This window comes from Mytilus californianus, unplaced genomic scaffold (assembly GCF_021869535.1).
Source record: "Mytilus californianus isolate M0D057914Y unplaced genomic scaffold, xbMytCali1.0.p SCAF_1, whole genome shotgun sequence".
In the NCBI taxonomy this organism is placed as follows: Eukaryota; Metazoa; Mollusca; class Bivalvia; order Mytilida; family Mytilidae; genus Mytilus; species Mytilus californianus.
Window position 1 is genome coordinate 66,451,459 of NW_026262581.1, and position 27,421 is coordinate 66,478,879.

At 31.5% G+C, this 27,421-nt stretch overlaps 1 protein-coding gene and 2 long non-coding RNA genes across 3 annotated transcripts; 2 read left to right on the forward strand and 1 right to left on the reverse strand.

The window, feature by feature from the left end:
- The first annotated feature begins 117 nt into the window (after nucleotides 1–117).
- LOC127722845 (UDP-N-acetylglucosamine transporter-like) lies at nucleotides 118–19,426 on the forward strand. Its single transcript, XM_052229349.1, has 3 exons — nucleotides 118–354; nucleotides 14,117–14,463; nucleotides 17,195–19,426. The coding sequence occupies exons 1-3, from the start codon at nucleotides 228–230 to the stop codon at nucleotides 17,843–17,845; spliced, it is 1,125 nt and encodes a 374-aa protein (XP_052085309.1). The 5' UTR covers nucleotides 118–227; the 3' UTR covers nucleotides 17,846–19,426.
- Nucleotides 5,315–24,354, reverse strand: LOC127723053 (uncharacterized). The gene is made up of 2 exons (XR_007991836.1): nucleotides 24,221–24,354; nucleotides 5,315–5,660 (listed from the first exon to the last, which is right to left on the reverse strand). It is a non-coding gene; the product is annotated as an uncharacterized LOC127723053 (long non-coding RNA).
- Nucleotides 22,142–27,349, forward strand: LOC127723043 (uncharacterized). The gene is made up of 2 exons (XR_007991815.1): nucleotides 22,142–22,783; nucleotides 23,831–27,349. It is a non-coding gene; the product is annotated as an uncharacterized LOC127723043 (long non-coding RNA).
- The last annotated feature ends 72 nt before the right edge of the window (nucleotides 27,350–27,421 follow it).

Here is a 27,421-nt window from a genome sequence, read left to right on the forward strand (position 1 = left end):
TGTTCCCGTCAGAACATATTCTGATTGAAGATATTATAGAGAGTGTTGAAACAGAAAACCAGTCAAAACATTCAGAATACAGAATTCCGATCCGTTATACTGATGACGTGGTCCACTTAACCCGTGTTGTCAACTCATTCAGAAAAATGTCACCTGCTGTCGTCTATACGCGTTGACAGAGTTGGAGGCAAATCGATTTGTAAGAACAAGATATTTTGATCCGACAAATGTCACAGACTTGTCAAACAGAAACACTGCTGTCTACGTCAGAAACTACACAAATCAATATGATAAGTAACGAGAAGACTCGGGATGCTGAACTTGGGCTGGTTGATGATGCAAAAGTTATAATAGGTAATGCAAAACTTAGAACATAAATACCATATAAAGGATATAGAGATAGAGCGCCCCGATAATAGGGATTAAATTGTATAGTCAGTTTACAAACTGCTGTAATTTAAATACTTTAATTAGTCTGTTTATATCTAGTTCACGTGTAACGTCACAGTATTTATAAAAAATTGTTTTGCAACGTTGCAACTGACCATCAACTGTGCCCTGTTGTAGAGGAGGCAGGGGTCAGTCTCAATTCCTAAAAACTGTACCAGGTTGGGCACAACCCCCAAATGAGTAACTATAGTTCAAATGAGGGATACATTTCTAGTATACATTTTTTGTACTTCTTCATCCTGTGTACAGGTCACATTCAACTATCTTATTATTCTAGTATGTTGTGCTCTATAAAAACAGTAATATACATTGTACATGTAAGGCCTACACAAAAATGCTTGTGTTTGTGATAAGTTCAGTACAATTTATGATTTGTCAATAATACTTGGCATGCAGTGCTATTATCATTGGCATATCTTTTTTCTACCCTAATTGATTGGCCCTGTACATTCAGTCATGGTTCCCTGACTTTGATTGGCCCTGTACATTCAGTCATGGTTCCCTGACTTTGATTGATTGTTTGTTGCTTAATGTCCAGTGAAAACTATTTCATGCATGTTCAGGACGAGAACAAATAAACGATAAATATAAAATGGGCTAAGGTTCTGTAATAGAGGTTGTCTGGGATATAAGTTAGGAAAATTCTGACTACCACTGGAAAATGAGGGTATATTGAAGAGAGGCAGAAATTTTTCCTTGCAACATGCCACACATGGACCCCTCAAAGAGTTGTAGCAAGGGTTCAAAATGTGCAAAGAGCGTGACAATATCTTTCCACGAGGCATAGGATTTAACGTCCCAATTTGGACATGATGTGGCTGCATACTTGTACATCCTGCACAGCCAAACAAATGCCATCTTTGGCTAGTGTTTTACTGCCGGTTAGATTAAGACCTACATTGTAAGTGATCATATTTCTATTCCCAAATCACACTTTAGGGTCACTGACTTTTGATATTTGCCTAGTTTACATGTTTATGTATCATGTGTATTGCTTTTTTAATTTCAATATTTGCCTTTACTATCAACTTAACACACATGTGAGATATATCTCTGTGTCCACAATTAATTGAATAAACACTATTAAAGTCAGACTCTTTCTCTCCCCTGCTAAACCAATTAAAACTTATAATAGAAAAGTAAAATTGTTTGCCTACCTTCCCTAATTTTTGTCTCACCTGAGACGAATTTACAGATATGAGACATAGGAATTACAATCCAACAGTGACTGCATACACTATTCATTTTAGAAGTTAGGAGACATGGATACTTTATACCTCATACATGTATGTAGATCCGTTAGCAGGTTAGGTTACAATGTTTTGCTTTTACATATGTCCATTGTCCTTGGTTCAGGGACTGCTTGGAAAAGTTTATAGTTTTTTGTCATAAAATTCACACTTATTATCATGCATGTCATGATAATGAGTAATAAAATAACTACATGTATATTGATCTTAGCAAGTTCTACATGGCTGCCAGGTAGGGTTTACCTGATCTCAGCCTCATTTATGGATCAGTGATCAATGTTAAGTTTTGTGGTCAAGTCTGTATCTCAGGTACAAACAATAACATGTACCATCAGCAATATTATTAAGGCAACTATATTTAGTGTATGGAATGATTGTAAGGTGTACATATATGACTGGCAGGTTTCATCTGGCCTTGACCTTATTTTCATGGTACATTGGTTTGTTAAATTTTTGTGGTTTGAACAGTTTCTCATATGTATATTACATATGTACTACACATGTATAAGCAATAGATCAGCGGTATTTGGTGTATGGTATGATTGTACATATATAAAAATAAGGAGATCATCTGCTCTGATTGCCAATGAAACAACTATCCACCAAACTTTAAATGAAGTGGATGTAAGCAATTATAGGTAACCATACGACCTTCAACAATGAGAAAAAAAACCCTACTCATGGAAGTTGGAAATGTCTGTCTGGCAGGTTTCATCTTACCTTGACCTTTTTTCATGGTTCATTTGACAATTTTTAGTTTTTGTGGTTTGGTAAATATCACAGATACTATAAACAATAGATAGAACCACTATATTCAGTGAATAGAATGATTGTGTACATGTCCGTCTTGCAGGTTTTATCTGACCTTGACCTCAGTTTTGTGGTTCATTGGTCAATGTTAAGTTTTGATGGTTCTGTCAGATAATCAATTACTAAAAGCAATAGTTCAACTTTATTTAGTGTATGGAATGATTGTCCAATGGAGAATGTCTTTAAGTTGTAAGAAACCAAGGTTGGCAAAAAAAGCGGTCAACACTAGTATTGACCATGCCGGCGGTAAATACCGGGAAATACTGGCAAATACTGGTCGATTGAAATTTTGAGTGGACATTACTATAAAATCCACTCTCTACCTGGTCAATTACTTTTAGTAATGAAATAATGAAAGTGTTAAAGTCATTTTAAATGTTCTCATATCTATTTTTATTGTAAATTCTTAATAAACAGTGATTTACAATGATTTATTAGTACATAAGATAGAAATGTTTCGTCCCTGGCAAGGAAACTCATCAGGTGACTTTTGCACTGACTATAGCATTGCAATCATTACATTTTGCACTGGTTTTGTTGTTGTCTTATATTGTATAGAAGTTCCAAATAGGGTCTTCAGGTTTCAGTTTGGTGCTTAAGGTCAAGATGGTTGTACTATGTGTATGTAAATCATGTATAAACTATAAATTATTGATTGTAAAGGTAAAATTTATACTACATTATATATTTTTTGGTTTAAAACATAAATTACAGTTCAGCCATAAGAGTAAAGGTCCTTCATACCTTCCATTTCCTGCATAAAGATGATTTTTGTCTCACATTTAATAGACAGGAAATATTTTATTGTTTAAGTGAGTCTTCAAATATCACTTTTATTACTTTCAACCAATTTTTGTCATCATTTATTGGGGGCTGTTGTTTTTATAGTAATTAAATTTTCACACCTAGAAATGCCAGGTGATAGGTAATAAGACACCTGTAACTTCATTTACCTGTAGTTTTATGTATCTGTAAAAATTATGCATTTTCAATAAAAAATATCTTGATTGAAAAATGTTGTAATAATTAATTTGTCAATTCTTTATACATATATCTAAAATATGCAATATCATAACTAATAAGGACTAAATTAGTAGGTATAAGTGTTAAAAATGAATAAAACATATCAAATTCATTCATTTATATCAGCTGAAACATGCCAAACGATAAAAGTTTAAATATATATCTTACTTTTATAATTTTTTTACTTCAATAAATAGTAAAAACCACCATGAAAATTTAAATCGACCAGTATTTGCCAGTATTGACCACTTAAGGAATATTGTCCGGGGTGGTAAATACCGGTAAATACCAGTGGCGGTATTTACCTCCCAACCTTGTAAGAAACATTGTATTTAGACATATTTCTATGTATAAAGTAATGCTCTAGAATTCATACAAATAAATACATCACAAATTTAAGTCACTTCCACTATTTATGTATATCAACCAATTAACTGTTTCATTAAATGGTTTCAACCCTATAGAGATAATCATACCTGATAAATACATATTCTTTGTAAAATTATAAAAGTACATCATATGTTTCAATAAAGATTTGTCCATTTGACATGTATGACATACAAAAAAATGTATGATTTTTTTTTTTAAATCTTTAAAAGGGTAATACATGTAGCTACAATTTAGTAAATATTTAAGTTTATTTTTTAGCTCACCTGGCCCAAAGGGCGTTCGTTGTCCGTCATCGGCAACGTCATCGGCGTCGTCCGTCGTCGTTAGCTTTTTACAAAAATCTTCTCTGAAACTACAGGGCCAATATAACCAAACTTGGCCACAATCATCATTAGGGTATCTAGTTTAAAAAATGTGTCTGATGACCCCGCCAACCAACCAAGATGGCAGCCATGGCTAAAAATAGAGCAAAGGGGTAAAATGTAGATTTTGGCTTATATCTCTGAAACCAAAGCATTTAGAATAAATCTAGCATGGGTAAAACTGATTATCAAGTCAAGATCTATTTGCCCTGAAATTTTCAGACAAATCTGACAACCTGTTGTTGGGTTGCTGCCCCTGAATTGGTAATTTTAAGGAAATTTTGCAGTTTTTATATGACCGCAAAAAAATTTTTGTGGTCGTATATTGGTATGACGTTGGCGTCGTCGTCGTCGTCGTCCGAAGACACATTAGTTTTCGCACTCTAACTTTAGTTTAAGTGAATGGATCTCAATGAAATTTTACCATAAGGTTCAATACCACAAAAGGAAGGTGGGGATTGATTTTGGGGGCTATGGTACCAACAGTTAAGGAATTAGGGGCCAAAAATAAGCATTTTTGTAACTTCCAAACATAACTTGTGTGTAAGTGTATGGATCTCTCTGACATTGTACCACAAGGTTCTATATCACAAAGGGAATGCTGGGATTGATTTTGGGGGGTAATTACCTCCACATTTTAGGAATTAGGGGCCAAAAAGGGGCAAAAAACAAGCATTTTTCTAGTTTCATGACAATAACTTGTGTGTAAGTGTATTGATCTTTCTTAAATTGTACTACAAGGTTCCATATCACAAAGGGGAAGCTGGAATTGAGTTTGGGGTGATTGCCCAAAACGCTAAGGAATAAGGGGCCGAAAATAAGCATTTTTCTAGTTTCCAGACAATAACTTGTGTTCAAGTGTATGGATCTCTCTGAAATTGTACTGCAAGGTTCCATACCACAAAGGGAAGGCTGGGATTGAATTTTGGGGTAATTTCCTCAATTTTAATAATTAGGGGCCATAAAAGGGCAAAAAAACAAGCATTTTTCTAGTTTCAGGACAATAACTTGTGTGTAAGTGTATGGATCTTTATGAATTTGTACTGCAAGGTACCATACCACAAAGGGAAAGCTGGGATTGAGTTTGGGGTGATGAATCATAAGGGGGTTCAAAAAATTTGGAGGGGGGGATTTTTTTTTCCTTTTTTTTCTTTAAAATTTTCCATTTTAAATTGGATATTTCTGATTTATATATAAAAGCAAATAATAATGATATGGTTTGAATAGGTAAATTAAAAATTTTTAAGTTCTTCGACCACTTTAATTCTGTGTGAGAAACCTATGCTGTGTCAAATATTTAATTACAATCCAAATTCAGTGCTGTATCAAGCTTGAATGTTGTGTCCATACTTGCCCCAACTGTTCAGGGTTCGACCTCTGCGGTCGTATCAAGCTGCGCCCCAGCGGAGCATTTTATTCAAATGTGTAGTGATTTTTTTTGTCATAATTAATAAACCATATCCTTTATTTTCCATTAATTTGAGCTAGAAAAGTTATGTTTTATATTTACATAGCCTGAAACTGAAAACCCTTATATTAAAAAAAATAGCTCTTTAAAGCGATATTTTATCCTATAACAAGCTTTGAACATTTTTTTGTTATTTCTAATAAAAAAATTTAAATTGACAAATTTATATATATATACGAAAATTGCCAATCTTTGTTTTTAAATTTTATGGCCAATTTTAGATTTTCTTATGTCATGTATGTGTTCTTCACTCAAATTCACACACTTTTTGTTTTTTGTTAATTTTTATACGACCGCAAAAAAAATTTTGTGGTCGTATATTGGTATGACGTTGGCGTCGTCCGGCGTCGTCCAAAGACACATTGGTTTTCGCACTCTAACTTTAGTTTAAGTGAATGGATCTCTATGAAATTTTACCAAAAGGTTCAATACCACAAAAGGAAAGTTGGGATTGATTTTGGGGGTTATGGTACCAACAGTAAAGGAATTAAGGGCCAAAAAGGGGCCAAAAATAAGCATTTTTGTAACTTCCAGACATAACTTGTGTGTTAGTGTATGGATCTCTCTGACATTGTACCACAAGGTTCCATATCACAAAAGGAATGCTGGGATTGATTTTGAGGGGTAATTGCCTCAAAATTTTAGGAATTAGGGGCCAAAAAAGGGGCAAAAAACAAGCATTTTTCTAGTTTCATGACAATAACTTGTGTGTAAGTGTATGGATCTTTCTGAAATTGTACTACAGGGTTCCATATCATAAAGGGAAAGCTGGAATTGAGTTTGGGGGTAATTGCCGAAACGTTTAGGAATTGAGGGCCAAAAAGGGGCCAAAAATAAGCATTTTTCTAGTTTCCAGACAATAACTTGTGTTCAAGTGTATGGATCTCTCTGAAATTGTACTGCAAGGTACCATACCACAAAGGGAAGGCTGGGATTGATGATGGGGGTAATTGCCTCAATATTTTAGGAATTAGGGGCCAAAAAGGGGCAAAAAACAAGCATTTTTCTAGTTTCAGGACAATAACTTGTGTGTAAGTGTATGGATCTTTCTGAAATTGTACTACAAGGTTCCATATCACAAAGGGAAAGCTGGGTTTGAGTTTGGGGGTAATTGCCCTAAACGTTTAGGAATTTGGGGCCAAAAAGGGGCCAAAAAACACATTTTTCTAGTTTCCAGACAATAACTTGTGTTCAAGTGTATGGATCTCTCTGAAATTGTACTGCAAGGTACCATACCACAAAGGGAAGGTGAGGATTAAGTTTGGGGGTGATGAATCATAAGGGGGTTCAAAAAATTTGGGGGAGGGGGGGTTTCCTTTTTTTTTTCTTTTAAAATTTTCCGTTTTAAGTTGGTTATTTCTGATTTATATTTAAAAGCAAATAATAATGATATGGTAGGAGATACACACCAAACAGGATGTGTAAATTATTATATAATAAGTATTGTGCAATAGCAAGAAATTTTCAATTGCACAGTATTGCACAATAGCAAGAAATCTTCAATTGCACAGTATTGCGCAATAGCAAGAAATCTTCAATTGCACAGTATTGCGCAATAGCAAGAAATATCCAATAGCACAATATTGCGCAATAGCAAGAAATTGTCAATTGTACAGTATTGCGCAATAGCAAGAAATATTTAATTGCACAGTATTGTGCAAAAGAAGATACTTCGTATAAATTGCTTATTTCTTGACCAATTTCAATGGGGTTTTATTCTTGAATTCTTGGGGTTCTTAAATATGCTGAATCTAACCGTGTATTTAGATTTGGGATTTTGGGCCCCGTTTTTAATTTGGTCCACATTGAGGTCCAAAGGGTCCAAAATTAAACTTTGTTTGATTTCATCAAAAATTGAATTATTTGGGTTCTTTGATATGCCGATTTATCTAACCGTGTATTTAGATTCTTAATTTTTTGTTCCGTTTTCAAATTGGTCTACATTAAGGTCCAAAGGGTCCAAAATAAAACTTAGTTTGATTTTAACAAAAATTGAATTCCTAGGGTTCTTTGATATGCTGAATCTAAACACGTATTTAGATTTTTGATTATGGGCCCAGTTTTCAAGTTGGTCCAAATCGGGGTCCAAAATTAAACTTTGTTTGATTTCAACAAAAATTGAATATATGGGGTTCTTTGATATGCTGAATCTAACCATGTATTTCATTGTATTTAGATTTTTGATTTTTGGGCCCCGTTATCAACTTTGTCCACATTGAGGTCAAAAGGGTCCAAAATTAAACTTTGTTTGATTTCATCAAAAATTGAATTCTTGGGGTTCTTTGATATGCTGAATCTAACCATTTATTTAGATTTTGGATATTAGACCATTATAGGTGAATGTCTAATTTAAAATTTTTAAGTTCTTAGACCACATTCATTCTGTGTCAGAAACCTATGCTGTGTCAAATATTTAATCACAATCCAAATGCAAAGCTGTATCAAGCTTGAATGTTGTGTCTATACTTGCCCCAACTGTTCAGGGTTCGACCTCTGCGGTCATATCAAGCTGCGCCCTGGAGCATTTTATTTCTTATTAAATTCCAAAATAATTTCTATCAAAATGATTCTGATAAACGTTTTGGAAGATAACTGCAATTTAATTACCCAAAGCAAGGTAACCTGCAATGCCCATGGCATTCATAATCATTTTCCAATTACTTGTAAAAAGAGAAGGTGTCAATATCCTGGCACAAGGGAAAAATTAAAACACAGATTGTCAATTATTGGCATTCAACTGGCCATGTTGCACAGAATGTTTCTTTTACAATAAAGACTTTGCTAATAATGACTACATTGTATGTTTCAAGGTCTGGAAAAAAGGTAAAAATTTCTTAAACATTTCTAAAATGAATAAGTGCACCTGTCATATAATAGAAAGCTGGATTTTTAGTTCAGTCTAGGTGGCCAAGTGGTCTAGAGCACTGGAAACAGTGGAGGCGGTGTTGTCACAATATCCCAATATCATGAGTTTGAATCCCGGTAAGGGAAGAACAAAAATTGCAGCAAATTTGCAGATTTAACATTGTTGTGCTGATATTTAGAGTAATTATGAATATATTATATGTTTTCAGCCGTGTATCACCTTCACTGGTGATCCAATGGATGGATTTGTCGTAGAGTTGTCACTTGTTTAGATGTACTTATATATATATATACATATATATAATACTATAAATTCAGAAAGTAGTGTGTGCATTTATTATTTGGATATTTGAAAAATGGACAAAAATGCAAAAATGATTATTGCAATTTTTGGAATAGCTGCATACAGATTCTATCAGAATGCAAGTTCTTATTATTGAAATACTCACACAGTCGCATTATTTGCATTTATAAATACCTCGCAATAATTTCTGAATTTACAGTATACAATTGCAAAAAACAGGCAGTCAGGGTCCTCAGGGATTGATACTTATACAAATCCTTTTTGTTTACATGAAGTTGTAAGAAATATTTACTTGAAAACTGTAAGTGAATTTTCTTTTCAAAATTTAAATGATCCCCCTTATGCTTATCCTTTGTTTACAACTCCTATTTTTGGTTGGTTAAAATATGCCTTAAAATCTTTTTTTGGTCTGCTTACAATTTTTTAATTTTTATGCCCCTGCTGTAGGCAACGGGGGCATTAAGTGTTACCCTTAACCATCCTTCTTTCTGTCCTATCTGTCCCATTTTTATTTCCACACTTCAACTTAAGTTTTCTCTTCATCCAAATTTTATTAAACTCATACACAATGCTATAGAACCAAAACTCGCAGACTGATTTCAAATTTTGACAGTGAGACACTTACCGTTCTAGAGTTGTGCCATTAGAACATTAGAACCGTTAGAGTTATGCCCCTTTATATCTTGGAAAATTGCAATTTTTTCAGTTTCCGCACTCTTACTCAAGTTTGTCTCATCAAAATTGAAACTCATACACAATGCTAAGAACCACAACATGCAGACAGAGTTGGAATTTGGGCAATGAGTCATTTACCATTCTAGAGTTATGCCCTTTTTAACTTGAAAAATTGCAAAGCTTGAGGTGGACATTCATGTGCTCAGACACATTCTTCTTTTATTTATCTGAAGATCTAACCAAAGAAATATATATAGCTACTGCTCACAGATTTTTTAGTTTTAAGTAGCATAATATGGGTAAAGTGGGTTCTTGTAAAACGACAATCTTTTGAATATAACAGACAAATGAGATTTTCAAATTTATTGTCCATTAATTTACACTTTCATGAAATTTTAAAGACAGACAAAGTTATCTAACAAATATTTAGTTGTACCCCATGGTTATCCAAAATGATTGTATTATTTCTGTATATTACAATGAGTAATTTCAGGCCAATTGTGACCAAGTTTGTAAGATTCCTTAATTAGCCTAAGTTCTATGGTCTGTAATTCATTTAAATTATCCAACATATGGTCATGTGAATCTTATAGTGTTATATGTCCACTTTTGACAAAAAAGGGAGATAGCTATATACTAGTATTTGATAACTAAGCTATATACTAGTATTTGATAACTAAAGCTATATACTAGTATTTGATAACTAAAGCTATATACTACTATTTGATAACTAAGCTATATACTAGTATTTGATAACTAAGCTATATACTAGTATTTGATAACTAAGCTATATACTAGTATTTGATAACTAAGCTATATACTAGTATTTGATAACTAAGTGTTATGGTCTATCTCCCTGTACAACTATAATACGAGATTTCTACAATCTACAAGTTTTTCTTAGAACTACACTGTTCTACAAATATTATCTCCATACTCCCATTTGATTATAATAGCTTATTCATCTAGTAAGTTCAAAGAAAAATATTTTTATAGTGTTGTATTTCCACTATTTGTCATGTATTTTTGCTGTAAAATAATTGTTATCTGACAAAATTATCTTAGCAGTACTATGCTTTAATTGTTTGCATGGTTTGGACTCAGCAGTCCAGAATTGATATTACACAGTTTAAGAATACATGGTTTATTTCCAATAGAAATATAGGAATAAATTTCTAAAACAACATTGTTTGTAGTGAAATGTTCTGTCTCCAGAAAAGGGGATGCTTTATTTATCTAAGTTGCTGGTCTATTAAAAAAACAATCGAACAAAGAGTTACTGAGACTTCATGTACATAAATTTGATTCAACATAACTTTTTATGTCTCAGTCAAATATTTATGATATTGCGCATTTAAACTTTTAATTTAAATTTTTACCACTATTACAAAATGGGAAATACATCATTATAAGATTCACACGATGATTATGTGTGCTTCAATGCATCAAGCAACAAATCCATCTTGAATATGTAACTATTGGTAATTTGGTAGATGCACTTTTAAAAGCATCACTGCTGCCTTTAGTTGATAAACAGCAATAAAATCTCTGTAATCCTTTGCTTTGGTTTTCGTATAAAGTGTTTAGGATTTTGTGCCATTATTAAATATGTAGTATCCCTACCCTCCATTTCATTGTGATAGTATTTACAGATTTGAATTCACATTAGCATGCATACTGTCACAAATCTTTGGTCATTTACCTCTAGAAAAAAATTAGGAACTACTTCCATCTGCCTGAAGTCAAATGTAAGGAGTAAGATCCTCTACAATGTAAACATATATATACTTGCACTTTATTCAGACTTGTATTAATATCAGAATATTGTATTAAACATAAATCTAAAATTAAGTAAAACCAATTGAATAGAAATATCAAAATTGATATCATCGTGAGCTTAACTTAATTAGCAGCAGTTGGAAATAATATTTAGTATTTAGTTGTTACAATATTTGTTCAAAAGGAAATTTCATGTAACTTGTATTCTAAGTGCACATTATTTGAGGTTAAAGTCAGGTAAGTTGTAATGCTTATGTTGTTAAGAGTCATATGCATTAATTTACAAATAATTACATATAAACATGTCTTTTTCATTAAATTAAAGACTATGCTAATTAATATGCGTAGTGTTTATAGCAAACAAATAAACGGAAATATAAATAAGAAGATGTGGTATGAGTGCCAATGAGACAACTATCCATCCAAGTCACATGGAAATTTGAATAACACTTAAATAAATGGAAACGTTTGTTAAATTAATGACCATGTTGAATGTTAAAATTCATTATAAAGTACAGGTGCTTAAAGAAATAGAATGTGAAATAGGTAATATTTAAAGGCATATAAAAAAACAAACTTTGTATGGGAAGTTCTATCATTTGTCAGTTACATTAAAAATGGAATTATTATACCTTGGTGTAGAATTTTTCCAATGTTGATTCTGAACAAGTTTGATTTGGTAGAAGTCAGTATAGACAACAAGAAGGACATATGAGCAGACTTTGTCTTTTTCAAGGTTGTGTAAAATTTAACATAATCAGATGGAGCAGACTGATCTTGTTAATTACTGTGTTTTGAGGGATTTGACATGATTTTGAATGAGCATAAATTGACTCATGTCAGGTTCTGGGTTGTGTGGGATCTTGTTGTATTCGACAGCTTCAATGAAAATATAGAATTAGAACAGGTACAGTCTATCTAATCATTTTACTGAAGGCAAATACATTAAAACCATTTAAAGTACATTTGCAACATAAACCATTTAAAGTACATTTGCAATATTAAACAATACGAAGTTGCAGATGCACATTTTGACAAATACTATCTCTTTGCAATTGGTGAAGATCAGTTTTAGACACAAATAGATGATAATCTGAATCCTGAACCATTAATATGAAAATGTGTATTATCTCATATCTAACATTTTCTAAGATATAGGTTTGCAATAAGTTTCACAAGTTTTTGTATATATATTCCTTAATACATGTAACATGTGTTAAAAAACATTAAGGCTGATACATTATAAAATATCCTTTGTTATAGTACATGGCTGTACATGATTCTCTAATTTCCCAAAGACATAAAAGTAGCAGCTTGCACTGTAAACAGGCATTTCCGTGGCGGTATCAATAATTTTGATGTGTACAGCATGCTGTGCTACAAAAAACTGATATATCTTGCACACAGGCACTTGTCTCTGAAAAGAAAATACCTATTATAGTATATACTTTAATATAATACTTTGAAATATTGAAGTATATAGGTAACTTTTTTCAGAGACAAGTGCCTGTGACCTTGCATTACTGTAAATTAGCTGCAACCAAAGGACAAGGTTCATTTAAGGCCAATTATGGCCTTGAAATTCAACTTTATCATAAAATATCAAAATGGCCATAATTTGGTTCTTAAATGGAACTATTTCAAAAGCCTTACTACTAGGTTAAACAAATCTCTTGAATAGAGCACATTCTAGGTTTCAAAGTCTGCACATTTTTGGTATATTGTCAAAAAACGATCATTTTGTGCACTTTTCGAACCTTAAAGCTTGAGGAAACCCTTGGCCGCCATTAATTCGAAGTGTGATATCATTTTTGTAGGTCAATATATATTTGAACTTTGTATCTCAATCAGAAAACTAAATTTACAGTTATGTACTTTTCTGGTAGTGACCTTAAAAAAAAACTAGGTTAATCCCACCACATATTGATGTGCCTGTCCTTAGCGAGGAAGGTTGCTTGGATGCAGTGATTGTCTTATGTCATGTCTGAATATATATAATTTTTGTAATTTTCAAGAATAGTGTGTTGACATTGCAATTTTCAAGCTTGAGATTTTTTTAAAAGGTTTATATATGTGTTTGTTTACGCCGTTAACCATACTTACTGTAAAAAAGTTAATTTGAGACTGTCCTCGTATCTTTTTTTATGCCCCACCTAGGGGCATTATGTTTTCCGGTCTGTGCGTCCGTTCGTTCATCTGTCCGTCTGTCCTGCTTCAGATTAAAGTTTTTGGTCAAGGTAGTTTTTGATGAAGTTGAAGTCCAATCAACTTGAAACTTAGTACACATGGTCCCTATGATATGATCTTTCTAATTTTAATGCCAAATTAGAGTTTTGACCCCAATTTCACAGTCCACTGAACATAGAAAATGATAGTGCCAGTGGGCAGGTTAAAGTTTTTGGTCAAGGTAGTTTTTGATGAAGTTGAAGTCTAATCAACTTGAAACTTAGTACACATGTTCCCTATGATATGATCTTTCTAATTTTAATGCCAAATTAGAGTTTTGACCCCAATTTCATGGTCCACTGAACATAGAAAATGATAGTGTGAGTGGGACATCTGTGTACTATGGACACATTCTTGTTAATATTATCTATCAAATCCTGATCTGTTCAATTAGATTCAAGAGTTCCATTCACTGCACTCTCTAGATTCCATATGAGATTTCTATGTAAAACGAGTCTAGATTATTTTATTCTTAGCAGTATTTTAAACTCAAGAAATCTTTATTTTATTACAGCAAAGCAACCAGAAACCAGTGGCATGTTGAAGTACGTCAGTTTGGTATTGTTGGCCCTTCAAAATACCCTACTCATCCTGACGATGAGATATGTTAGGACTCAAAAGGGGGACATGTTCATGTCTACTACTGCTGTTGTCATGTCCGAAGCATTCAAAGTGTTGGCATCTTTAGGAATAATACTATACCAAGAAGGAAGCTTTAAGAAATTTGTCCAGCATCTGGTTGATAATATAATCAAACAGCCTATGGATTGTGTGAAAGTCTCAATTCCATCCATTATTTACGTATTACAGAATAATCTACTGTATGTTGCTGTGTCTAATTTGGATGCTGCTACCTACCAGGTATGTTTAGTTATCAGATTAGTAGCTACAATACGATTAGATCCATATTAGTGATCAGAATAATTCACACAAGGGGAATTCATTGTAAGGGACCAACTTGAACTTTCAGTTTAGGTGTGTGATTTTGCACCAAACATTTTTGTAGGACTTACTGAATAAAATTTAAGTATGAGATGAAAATCTTTAAATTAAAATACACATTTCATTATTAGTTAAATATATTTATACATTGTATATACGTAAAACTGTACATATGTAAAATTCTTAACAGACTTGTTTTTGATGAATAACAAAATGTATATTTTGACACATATTAATAAAATTTTGATAACTTCAGGTGCAGAAATGCACTTTAATAGCTTGTGATAACTTGTGAACATACATGTACAGTGTAGACATGAATAGAAAGTGGTGTAATGGATTTGGGTAAAGGTCAATTGAACAGTAACCCAATGATTCAAACACACCTAGAGGTTGATATACAGTCTTCAACAATAAACAATTTGTTCACAAGACAGTTGATTTTGATTAGGATATCACTTTGAAATATATATTCAAAATTTACATTATGTGTCATATATATCAATCAAGTTACAAAAGAAATTAAAAAATGTGATAAATTTAGAAAACACAGATACGCACAAATTTTAATTTGTTTAAATTTGTTGAAGTGCAGTCTACCCTTTCAAAAAAAAATTAAAATTATATACTGGTATTCAAAAATTTTACTTCTGGTAAAATTGATATGTAATGGGATATGTGTAGATTTTTTGGAACTATAAATCTATATAATATATTCTATATTGTACATTGTAAGCAAAACAATTTGGATAAGTTCTCATTAGATAATTTTTATACGCCCGTTTACGGGACGTATTATTGTATACCGTTGTCCGTCTGTCCGTCCGTCCGTCTGTCCGTCTCTCCGTCCGTCATCAACATGTCGGACATTAACTCAAAAACGCTTTAACCAATTTGCATAAAACTTTGGTGAATTATTTATATCTATTGACATGAGCTCCCTTTCGTTTTTTATAAATTTTAGATTTTACGTTTCCGAGTTATGGGGTTTTATTCATTTAAAAAAGGGGGATTTTCCAGTTTTCGGACAATAACTCAAGAATGCTTTCACCAACTTGCAAGAAATTGTGGTGAATTGTTTATATCTATTGATATAAGCATCATTTAGAATTTTATACATTTTACATTTCTGAGTTAGGGGGTTTTATTCCTTAAAAAAGGGGGGATTTTCCAGTTTACGGACAATAACTCAAAAATGCTGTCAGCAATTCTCATGAAACTTTGGTGAATTGTTTATATCTATTGATGTATGCTCCCTTTACATTTTCATAAATTTCTAATATGACATTGAGAATTAATTGAACTTTAATTGTTTATAGTCTGACAACAGATTTACTAAGTATTGCACAACAGCTGAGTGTATTGCACAACACCAGGAAATCTTTAATTGAATATAAATTCAATTCATATAACCAATTTCAAGTTCTTTGACTACATTTATTCAGAATCCTATAATATTTCAAATATTTAATACAATCCAAATTCAGACCTGTATCAAGCTTGAATATTGTGTCCATTTTTGCCCCAACTGTTCAGGGTTGGACCTCTGCGGGCGTATCCAGCTGCGCTCAGCGAAGCAGTTTATTTTAAATCTAATACAGCATGAACAGGACATTTAATACTAAACTATAATTTTCACATTAGTGTTATATCTTCATAGATAGTAAATTATATATCTATCATTAAGGGACCATTTTTGAAATTCTTATTCCCCTGCTATGAAGACAGGCTTTGTCTGGTTAAAAAAACCTTAAAGGATATTAATGATCACTGATGATACTGTAAATTCAGAAATAATTGCTAGGTTTTTATTAATGCGAATATTGCGACTGGATGAATATCACAATAATAAAAACTTGCATTCTGATATCTGATACATATATCTGTATGCAGATTTTCCTGAAATTGCAATAATTAATCTCGCATTTTTGTCCATTTTTAAAAAAATCACAATAATAAATTCACACAATAATTTCTAAATTTACCTTACTCAGTATTATTATTGCACATCATGATCATCAGCAGGTGCGTTGCAAATAAGTGATCACCAACATACTTTCAAATATACGAATTCCTGCTTAATTCAGAAGTTTTGAATGCTTTGAATGATATAATTGATGCTTGATGTTTTGGTTATCCATCACCAGAGGTTGGAATGTCTATATACAAGGTCAAGTCAGCTATACTCACAGTACCACTTGTTTAAATTTTAAAAAGTAAGGACTTGATGGGTTTGCCTTCTAATATGAATAATCATTAAAATAAAAAGATGTGGTATGATTTCCAAGAGACAACTGTTCACAAGAGACCAAATGACACAGAAATTAACAACTATAGATCACCGTACGACCTTCAACAATGAGTAAAACCCATACCACATAGTCAGCTATAAAAGGCCCTGAAATGACAAATGTAAAACAATTCAAAAGAAAAAACTAACGGCCTGATTTATGAACAAAATAATGAATGAAAAACAAATATGATATACAGCAACAAACGACAACCACTGAATTACAGGCTCCTGACTTGTGACATGCGCATACTGAATGTGTCGGTTTAAACTAGTTTGAAGGCGCCAACCCTCCCCCTAACTAATCAGTTCATTTAAAGCAAATTCATATTCTTTCAAAACAAGTTGTTTCTTTTTCAGGTTTCATATCAGCTGAAAATTTTAACCACAGCTGTCTTTTCTGTGTTCATGTTGAAGAAACAAATTTCAAAGTTGCAATGGACATCACTTGTCATTCTTTTTATTGGTGTGTCAGTTGTACAATTACAGCCAACTGAATCCAAACAGAAAGCACCACCAGCTGTAGAACAGAATCCAATGTTAGGCTTCATCTGTGTTGTCATATCATGCTGTATGTCAGGGTTTGCAGGAGTGTATTTTGAAAAGATTTTAAAAGGAACCAAAGGATCCGTTTGGTTACGAAATGTACAACTCGGAGGTCTGGGTGTAGTGATAGGATTAATTACCATGGAAATTAATGATGGGACAAAAGTGACAGAAAAGGGATTTTTCCATGGCTACCATAGTATTGTTTGGTTTGTTATATTTTTACAATCGTTTGGAGGGTTATGTGTAGCAGTGGTAGTTAAATATGCAGACAATATATTAAAGGGTTTCGCCACATCGGCCGCCATTATTTTATCATGTATAGCATCTATATACTTTTTCGATTTCCAATTAACATTGCAATTTTCATTGGGTGCTTCGTTAGTTATGTATTCTGTTTATATGTATAGTAGATATCCTGTTGGGGCCTCTACATCAACTGATGTCAAGGTCAATATCAAATGACTTTAGTTGCGTTTAAGTTTGAATTTTAAAGTATGAGTGCAGGTATTCACATTGTAATTGAAATAATTCTACTATACTATACTGTTTTACAAAATTTGACAATCAAAGTGGAGGTATTTTAGTTATTATAATTTTTGTAATGTCACAGCCCGTAACAATTATAAAAGTATTTGTGAGAAAAAAAACCTGCTGTCAGATATATATTTTTCAAAGGATTTTTTTTTCTGTATTGTGAGACAACAGCTTTATTCAATTCCTAATATAAATACGTTATTGATTTTCCAAAATATTGTTTCAAAGTATATTAGGTAAAGATCTTTTATTTATACTTATAAACATTTATAAGTTTGTTTATAACAGATATAAGATCCAAACAAAACAGTATTTATTATCTTAAACATTTTGCATATAAAACATTTTTAACTCTAATTCAATCATTAATTTAAATAGTTCAATGTTTTAAGCTATAATGATAAACCTTGTGCAGTTTGGTCATATTGACTATCGCCCATTGCTTAAGAATAGACAAATAAAGAAAAAGTTATTTAAAAATGTTATTTACATTTTTTTAAAGAATTAAATACAAATCTTTTCCAACCTACTAACAACCTAGTCAACCAACCAACATAAATACACAAATGTAGTTTCTGTAATTGTGATAGCCAATATTGACAAAATACAAAAAAAAAGAAAAATGTCATGCTGGCCAGTATAACAAATCTTTCTATCTGACCTTAATTCAATGTATTGGTCAAACTACCTGACAGATGAAAGTAACAAAATTGACTGATATCAAAAGCTACATAACAGTACTCTTTGCATTCAATCTTTATGAATTTAACATTGGACATTTATATGTCTTGTCAGATTTGTTACTGAGTGACAAAGATGGCAACTAGAAATAGAACTAAAGTCAAATATAAGTTTATTAAATATTAGATTATTTGTAATGAATAATGAATTACAAAAAATAGTCTTAGGGATAATTCCTGTTAAAGTAAAAAAATTACAGTTACAGGTAACAACTTTTGAAAGTAGAGTTATCTCCCTTAGTAGTCCAGATATTATCTGTAATATTTTCTTCTTGTTTTATTTTTTTGCTTGACTGCATTACACATATAGAGTGTTTCATTGGTTGTCTTTACTATTTATAAAAGTACAATTTAATGGTCAATGAAAGTTTTTTATTACAGCCTATTTTAAAGTTCGAACTAATATAAAAATAAATTAAGCCAACCAAAAATTTACTTGAATAACTATTACACTGACTGAAATTGCATGTTTAAATTAAATATTTTCATCATGTTAAATTGAATATTGTAGTTCAGTTTATCAGCTGACATATCCATGCATGTCTATAGATATTGATATCAATTTACAGATGCAAGGTGAGCCGTACAAAAATTGCTTATTGTGTAATAAACCGCTGTATATATAATTATATATTGACAGAAATCTCAGATTAAAAATTACCGAATTAATGTATTTTAATAATAATATATCTATCCAAACATTTATTAGTCCCATTAATATTTTTGTTATTGAATTTTATTGTTGTTTTTAGTAATATATATACATATATTTATTTGTTAGTTGTTTCTTAAAACATCATCATGGTTGAATCTTTGTTTCTCAATAATTTTCAAACTGCCTGATGCCATGTAGATCTGTTTTGGAGATGAAGATGTTTTATTGAGGGATGATCATACATAGTATTATAATCATCTATGATGGTTTAAACATCAATTAGCTGGGGTTAGTATTTGAATGTAGCTAATGTAAAGCAATGGAATATATCGACTGAATTATTTGTGTTACATCCTCTCTTAAAACTTCAATCATCATTTATATCTTAATCATTTTTTAAACTGCATTGTTTTATGTTTAACTGTTTTGGAATGATAAGTGCTTTATTGAGGGCTGAAATGTACTTATGTAATCATATTTTGGTTTAAACATTAGTTAGATAATTTTTAGTGAAAATTAAATGATTTTTGAATATTTTTGATTGAGATTGCTTGGATCATTGTTAATTTAATTGGTCAAATATTTTATTGATAATAACTATTTCCTGGTTGTTTTGTTAATGCTAAATAGTTATATAGGATTAAAGTTGATATCCTTCTCATTGAGGAAGTAAAAAAAATAAAGTATAAAGGATTAAATAGGTTTAAATTAATTTGGTTTGACATAATCAGGTCTAGACCAACACAATACTTGGTTAAAAGTTATCCAAGGCAATCACCAATTTTCATCTGAATAAATCTAAAGTATGTGATAATAGAGCAAAAAGCAGTATTTCACCAAGAACAAATACTAAAAAGTTTTAAGTGAAAAAAAAAAAATCATAAAATTTGTGCGTCTGAAGTGCTTTTCTGGCGCTCAAACTTAACATTTTAAAGCCAGGAATGTATATAATTTGATAAGAGTTAAAATTCTAATATGATGTTATTTTGTAAAATCCATTCTGCATGTTCTGACTGTATTAATCAAAATAATTTTGGGATATCTACTTAACATTTACAAGTAATAATAATGAGGTCACAATGCAGGAGCAAACGGTGTTATTTGTAAATAGAATTAGTTACAAAAAAATCTGCTGGCGAATAATAATAGCAATAACTATTGTACAAGTTTACTTTCACCGGAGAAGATTCTGCTGAAACTATTTTTTCAGGCTCTGCTTAAAAAAATTGCATCTCAGTTTGGAAGATTTGAGATTTTCCACTTTTTTCACAATGGTATACTGTTAGGTCTATACAATAGAGGTGTCTCTTATGTTCAGTCTTGCCAAACTTCAGACCATGGCAATTTTGCTCATATTGATTTATTATGGAATTTAATTGTGGGTAATTTGCATAACAGGGGACAAATAATTCTATGGTTATTGTTATAAATGTATAATTTACTGAAATAGTTTTTGGGAATTTTTTTTTTATTATTATAATTATTTTTTTTAAATAAAAATACTATAGTGGGAAATATATGTGAAGGGCAAACTATGACTAATTTCGCAATTAAGTCAAAAAGGTTAAAATATCCTCATGAGTAAATTTGATCTTTTCAGAAACAGGGAAAAGAAAGATGCTTAAATTAAATGTAGACGAAATTCATCAAATTTAACTGTTTGAATATAAATCCATTTGCATTATTTAAACATTGCCTTATTTTATATATATCATGTATATTCACGATCTGAAAGATAACATGACATGATTGAGATTGGGATAGTGTTGTTGTGAAATAGGGGTTGGATGCGGCATGGTGCCATCACGTTAGGTCTTTAGATCCTGATTTTTTTTTCATATCAAACAGATAAATAATCATTCCTGACAATCAAATGGAAACCCTCCCCTACACATGGCATGCAAGCTACCACAAGACCATCGATGTGATTTCTTGTAAAGATGGTTTTAAGACATTTTTATACGACCGCAAAAAAATTTTTGTGGTCATATATTGGTATGACGATGGCGTCGTCGTCGTCCGAAGACGCATTAGTTTTCGCACTCTAACTTTAGTTTAAGTGAATGGATCTCTGTGAAATTTTACCATAAGGTTCAATACCACAAAAGGAAGGTGGGGATTGATTTTGGGGGTTATGGTACCAACAGTTAAGGAATTAGGGGCCAAAAAGGGGCCAAAAATAAGCATTTTCTAGTTTCCAGACAATAACTGTGGAACGGTGTATGGATCTCTCTGAAATTATACTACAAGTTTCCATACCACAAAGGGATGGTTAGGATTTGCTTTGGAGGGTTATGGCTCAAACCATTTAAGAATTAGGGGCAAAAAAGGGGGAAAAACAAGGTTGTCCTGGTTAATGGACAAATACTTTAGTACAAAACATAATTTAAAGCAGTGTAAGGGAGATAAATCAAATACATCAATGAAATTATCTCCCTTACACTGCTTTTAAATTATGTATAAAGTAATGGTTAATGAACAATTAAGATAATTTAAAACAGTGTAAGGGAGGTAATCCAAATACAACGTTTTGGTTACTTCCCTTACACTGCTTTTAAATTATGTTTAAAGAAATGCATATTTATAAAGGAAGACCAGTAAAAATATCTGCAAATGTTGCATCTTTTTTTTTTAACAAAAAAATCCTTATGAAAGATTTGACACTATATTTTGAATTCTATTATAAAATAGATTAAATTAGCACTATGGTAAATTTAAATGGGTAATTATGGTTGCAAACTCCATTGGAAATTTGAATTGAGATTATGACCATATCTTGAGGGAAAGAATTTTTTGGGGGAAAAAAGGGGGGGGGGGGGTAAAAAGAAATTGTGGGGGGGTCAATTTTTTCTCATTTCAGATTTCAGAAATTAAAAAGAATTATTCTTCAAATATTTTTTTTTTTTTCAAATTTCAAATATTGAAAAATTTCATGAAGTAATCTTTAATTGCACATTATGGCGCATTAGATTTGTAAAATCTTTGACAACATTTATTTATTTGTTAAGCCGAATCTAACCGTGTATTTAGATTTTTAATTTTGGGTCCAGTTTTTAAATTGGTCTACATTAAGGTCCAAAGGGTCCAAAATTAAACTTTGTTTGATTTTAACAAAAATTGAATATATGGGGTTCTTTGATATGCTGAATCTAAACATGTATTTAGATTTTTGATTTTTGGCCCAGTTTTCAAGTTGGCCCAAATTGGGGTCCAAAATTAAACTTTGTTTGATTTCAACAAAAATTGAATATCTGGGGTTCTTTGATATGCTGAATCTAACCATGTATTTAGATTTTTTATTTGTGGACCCCACTATCAAATTGGTTCATATTGAGGTCAAAAGGGTCTAAAATTAAACTTTGTTTGATTTCATCATAAATTGAATTATTGGGGTTCTTTGATATGCCAAATCTAACCGTGTATTTAGATTTTTAATTTTGGGTCCCGTTTTTTAAATTGGTCTACATTAAGGTCTAAAGGGTCCAAAATTAAACTTAGTTTGATTTTAACAAAAATTGAATTTCTGGGGTTCTTTGATATGCTGAATCTAAACATGTGTTTAGATTTTTGATTATGGGCCCAGTTTTCAAGTTGGTCCAAGTTGGGGTCCAAAATTAAACTTTGTTTGATTTCAACAAAAATTGAATATATGGGGTTCTTTGATATGCTGAATCTAAACATATATTTAGATTTTAGATTTTTGCCCCAGTTTTCAAGTTGGTCCAAATTGGGGTCCAAAATTAAACTTTGTTTGATTTCAACAAAAATTGAATTTCTGGGGTTCTTTGATATGCTGAATCTTACCATGTATTTAGATTTTTTATTTGTGGGCCCGCTATCAAATTGGTTCATTTTGAGGGCAAAAGGGTCCAAAATTAAACTTTGTTTGATTTCATCAGAAATTGAATTATTGGGGTTCTTTGATATGCCAAATCTAACCGTGTTTTTAGATTTTTAATTTTGGGTCCCGTTTTTTAAATTGGTCTACATTAAGGTCCAAAGGCTCCAAAATTAAACTTAGTTTGATTTTAACAAAAATTGAATTCTTGGGGTACTTGATATGCTGAATCTAAACATGTGTTTAGATTTTTGATTATGGGCCCAGTTTTCAAGTTGGTCCAAGTTGGGGTCCAAAATAAAACTTTGTTTGATTTCAACAAAAATTGAATATATGGGGTTCTTTGATATGCTGAATCTAAACATGTATTTAGATTTTAGATTTTTGGCCCAGTTTTCAAGTTGGTCCAAATTGGGGTCCAAAATTAAACTTTTTGTTTGATTTCAACAAAAATTGAATATATGGTGTTCTTTGATATGCTGAATCTTACCATGTATTTAGATTTTTTATTTGTGGGCCCGCTATCAAATTGGTTCATTTTGAGGTCAAAATGGTCCAAAATTAAACTTTGTTTGATTTCATCAAAAATTGAATTATTGGGGTTCTTTGATATGCCAAATCTAACCGTGTTTTTAGATTTTTAATTTTGGGTCCCGTTTATTAAATTGGTCTACATTAAGGTCCAAAGGCTCCAAAATTAAACTTAGTTTGATTTTAACAAAAATTGAATTCTTGGGGTACTTTGATATGCTGAATCTAAACATGTGTTTAGATTTTTGATTATGGGACCAGTTTTCAAGTTTGTCCAAGTTGGGGTCCAAAATTAAGCTTTGTTTGATTTCAACAAAAATTGAATATATGGGGTTCTTTGATATGCTGAATCTAACCATGTATTATGATTTTGGACATTGGACCATAATAGGTAAATTAAAAAATTTGAAGTTCTTAGACCACATTCTTTCTGTGTCAGAAACCTATGCTGTGTCAAATATTTAATCACAATCCAAATTCAGAGCTGTATCAAGCTTGAACGTTGTGTCCATACTTGCCCCAACTGTTCAGGGTTCGACCTCTGTGGTCGTATCAAGCTGCGCCCAGCGAAGCATTTTATTGTTCCTTGTCAAAAGAAATACCGCACTGTTTTCTTAATCTCCAGCTAAAATTGTTGAGTTATAGATTTGATAGCATAAAAGTTTGACAGCTGTCTCTATTTAGCTTGAATACATAAAAATCTATTACAATATATAATGTTATGTACAGGATATGTTTTAGACTACTTAGCTCTTTGTTTTTTGGGGACTGTTTTGTTTGATTTTTCCCTTTTTTTTTTATAAAATGTATGTTGATGTAATCCAGGCACCATTTACACATATTACGTACTGTTGAATATTGTTATAATCATTGACGAGTATGCAGTTCATATATTTGATACATCTTATTTATTTATGATCTCTAATTGATTTAAGTATGACCATACTTGAAGCCCTTCACAGTGTCTGTTTATACGACAACATGTTTTGTTGGTTGTAAAATATGGTGCTGTTTGTTGCCTTCCTTGTCCTTCCATCTGTGTGTAGACATTATAGTTTCTTTGCAGTAAATGATGTTCTTGTTGCCAGATTATTCTAAAGTTTTAACACCATGATCCCTAATACAAACAGAACATACAAATTGCAGAGGATTGTTGACAAAGTTGTAAATTAGGGGGCCAAAATAGTGTTTTTTTATGACTTTGGTCAAGAACATTTATCTTCAACTAATATTAAGGTTTTTTATGCCCCTGCCGTAGCGGAGGGGGCATTAAGTTTTACCCTTGTCCGTCTGTATGTACGTACATACGTACGTCCCAAAATTGGTTTCCGTTCTATAACTTTAGTTTGCCTCAACCAAATGTTATGAAACTTATACACAATGCTTATTACCACAAAACACAGATCAAGTTTGAATTTTGGTGGCGTCACTTTTACTGTTCTAGAGTTATGCCCCTTTACAAATGGAAAATTGCTGAATTTATCGTTTCCGTTCTCAAACTTTAGTTTGCCTCAACCAAATGTTATGAAACTTATACACAATGCTTATTACCACAAAACACAGATCAAGTTTGAATTTTGGTGGCGTCACTTTTACCGTTCTAGAGTTATGCCCCTTTACAAATGAAAAAATTGCTAAATTTTTATTTTCTTCTAAATATCAAGTAATTTTTAAAATTGGAGCTATCTTCCTTTGTCCATGATTATAGTTGAATCAACTACAATCAATGCTTTATACAATGCAATGTTTAATTTTGACTTCCACTGATAAAACACAGATCAAGTTGAATTAGGGAAGTGTCACTTTAATCATTATTGAGTTATGCCCCTTTATATATCGAAAGATTGCAAAATTTTTAGTTTCCATTCTGTAACTTAAGTTTGCCCCAACCAAACATTATGAAACCTATACACAATAATCATTACCACAAAACAAAGATCAAGTACACATTTTTTGTTTCCGTTTTCTAACTTTAGTTTGCCTCAACCAAATGTTATGAAACTTACACACAATGCTTGTTACCACAAAACTCAGATCAAGTTCAAATTTGGGTAGTGTCACTTTTACCGTTCTTCAGTTATGTCCCTTTATAACTATATGATATGCAAGCGAGGGCATCATCTGTGTCCACATGTGGACACTATCCACATTTATTTGTTTTCTGTAGTAATTCATGTGAAATGGTACAAAACAATGTATTGGATTCAGATGGCTGTGTAATTTCTTACAAGTCAGCTGCTCAAATTGGTTTAAATTCTTAATATTGTTCCAAATTTGCTTCAATTTTTCTCTAGATTTCTTATGAAATTCAATATTCTAGTCCTTGAGTGGTGGACTTCAAACTTCACCTAATTATATTGAGTGATTGGTGTCAAGGTCATATATGTTTTTACAATTTTCACTTTGTTTTTCTAGAGTTATGAAACTTTTTATTTGTAAAAAGATAAGGAATTTTTCACATCATGCACTAACTTTTGTATGTGTTGAACAATTTACTTAAAAAAATAAGGATGTTTTCATTTTGTGGGTCTCTATAAGTCTTGACAATTTTATTAGAGTTGTTTCCCCTTGTTTATTTTGCTGTTGCCTGTATAGAGCTTTAATCTATATTTTTAATGTATCAATGTTTATGGCATCTAATTTTATTGTTTTGGTCACCAATTTATATTAAAAGGTATTATGCAAGACGACAAACAAAAAAAAAAGAATACAACAGGCTATTATTTGAACTTGGAATTATTTTCAATTATGGAAGTTGCATAATTTCTTGTGCTTGAAATTTTTAATAAATTCCATGTTTGTTTGGTATTATAATGTTTTGAGTGTACATAACACTTCTCATACAATGTATTTTGTATAGATAGTGTTGTGCGCGGCACATTACATTCTATTGAAAATGTACTATCTTCTTTGTAATAGAAAGTGTTGTGCGCAGCACAGAACATTAAAGTCCAAATAAACATGGAATTTATTAAAAATTTCAAACACAAGAAATTATGCAAATTCCATAATTTAAAATAATTCCAACTTTAAATAATAGCCTGTTATACACTGTTTCAAGTATTATATACCTGAAGAGCAGAACATTATTCCCTCCATATATGTTTCTTTTCAAGGTACAATCTATTGGATAATCTGTATTTTGTTGTAGACTTTGAGGGCAATTGACAAGTTGACATAGTGTGTAGACATATGTTTATTTATTTGTTAAAGGTTGATTGAATTGTTTAGTTATTTGTTAAAGACTATGTTAGTCTGTAGACTAGATGGTTTCTTTTTGTGTTATGTTGTTTTGGGTTGCTTTCTTATGATGTTTAACAACATATCCCCAAAAGTAGTGTCATAATTTACCTATTTTGAAAAAATGGGAGGAGAAAATTAGTTTTAAAAGATTGATTCTTATATTTCAACATACATGTATAGTAATCATTTATTCGAATGTAAAGTCAGTTGCCTAGCACATCAGTATTTAGTTTCACAATGCATGCATAGATCAACACATATGTTATTATTATTGATAATGTATTATTACATAAAGTAAATATGATAATGTTATTGTTTATCATGTTATGGTTAAATATTCTACATTTTTTGGAAAATGTTCAATATATAGTGCATTTTCTGTACCGTGGGACAATTATGCAAATAAAAGATGTTTATTATATGCATTCATGTTTTTATTATCTCCATAGAAAACATATTCATGATATTTTTTCCAAAACGTCATCTCAATAATAAAA

What these genes read in the sequence shown, in the direction of transcription:
- LOC127722845 (XM_052229349.1), top strand. Translation starts at nt 228, where the DNA reads ATGTCACAGACTTGTCAAACAGAAACACTGCTGTCTACGTCAGAAACT. An exon ending in TGATGCAAAAGTTATAATAG is followed by an intron (nt 355 to 14,116) that starts GTAATGCAAAAC and finishes ATTTTATTACAG; the next exon opens with CAAAGCAACCAGAAACCAGT. An exon ending in TGGATGCTGCTACCTACCAG is followed by an intron (nt 14,464 to 17,194) that starts GTATGTTTAGTT and finishes TTTCTTTTTCAG; the next exon opens with GTTTCATATCAGCTGAAAAT.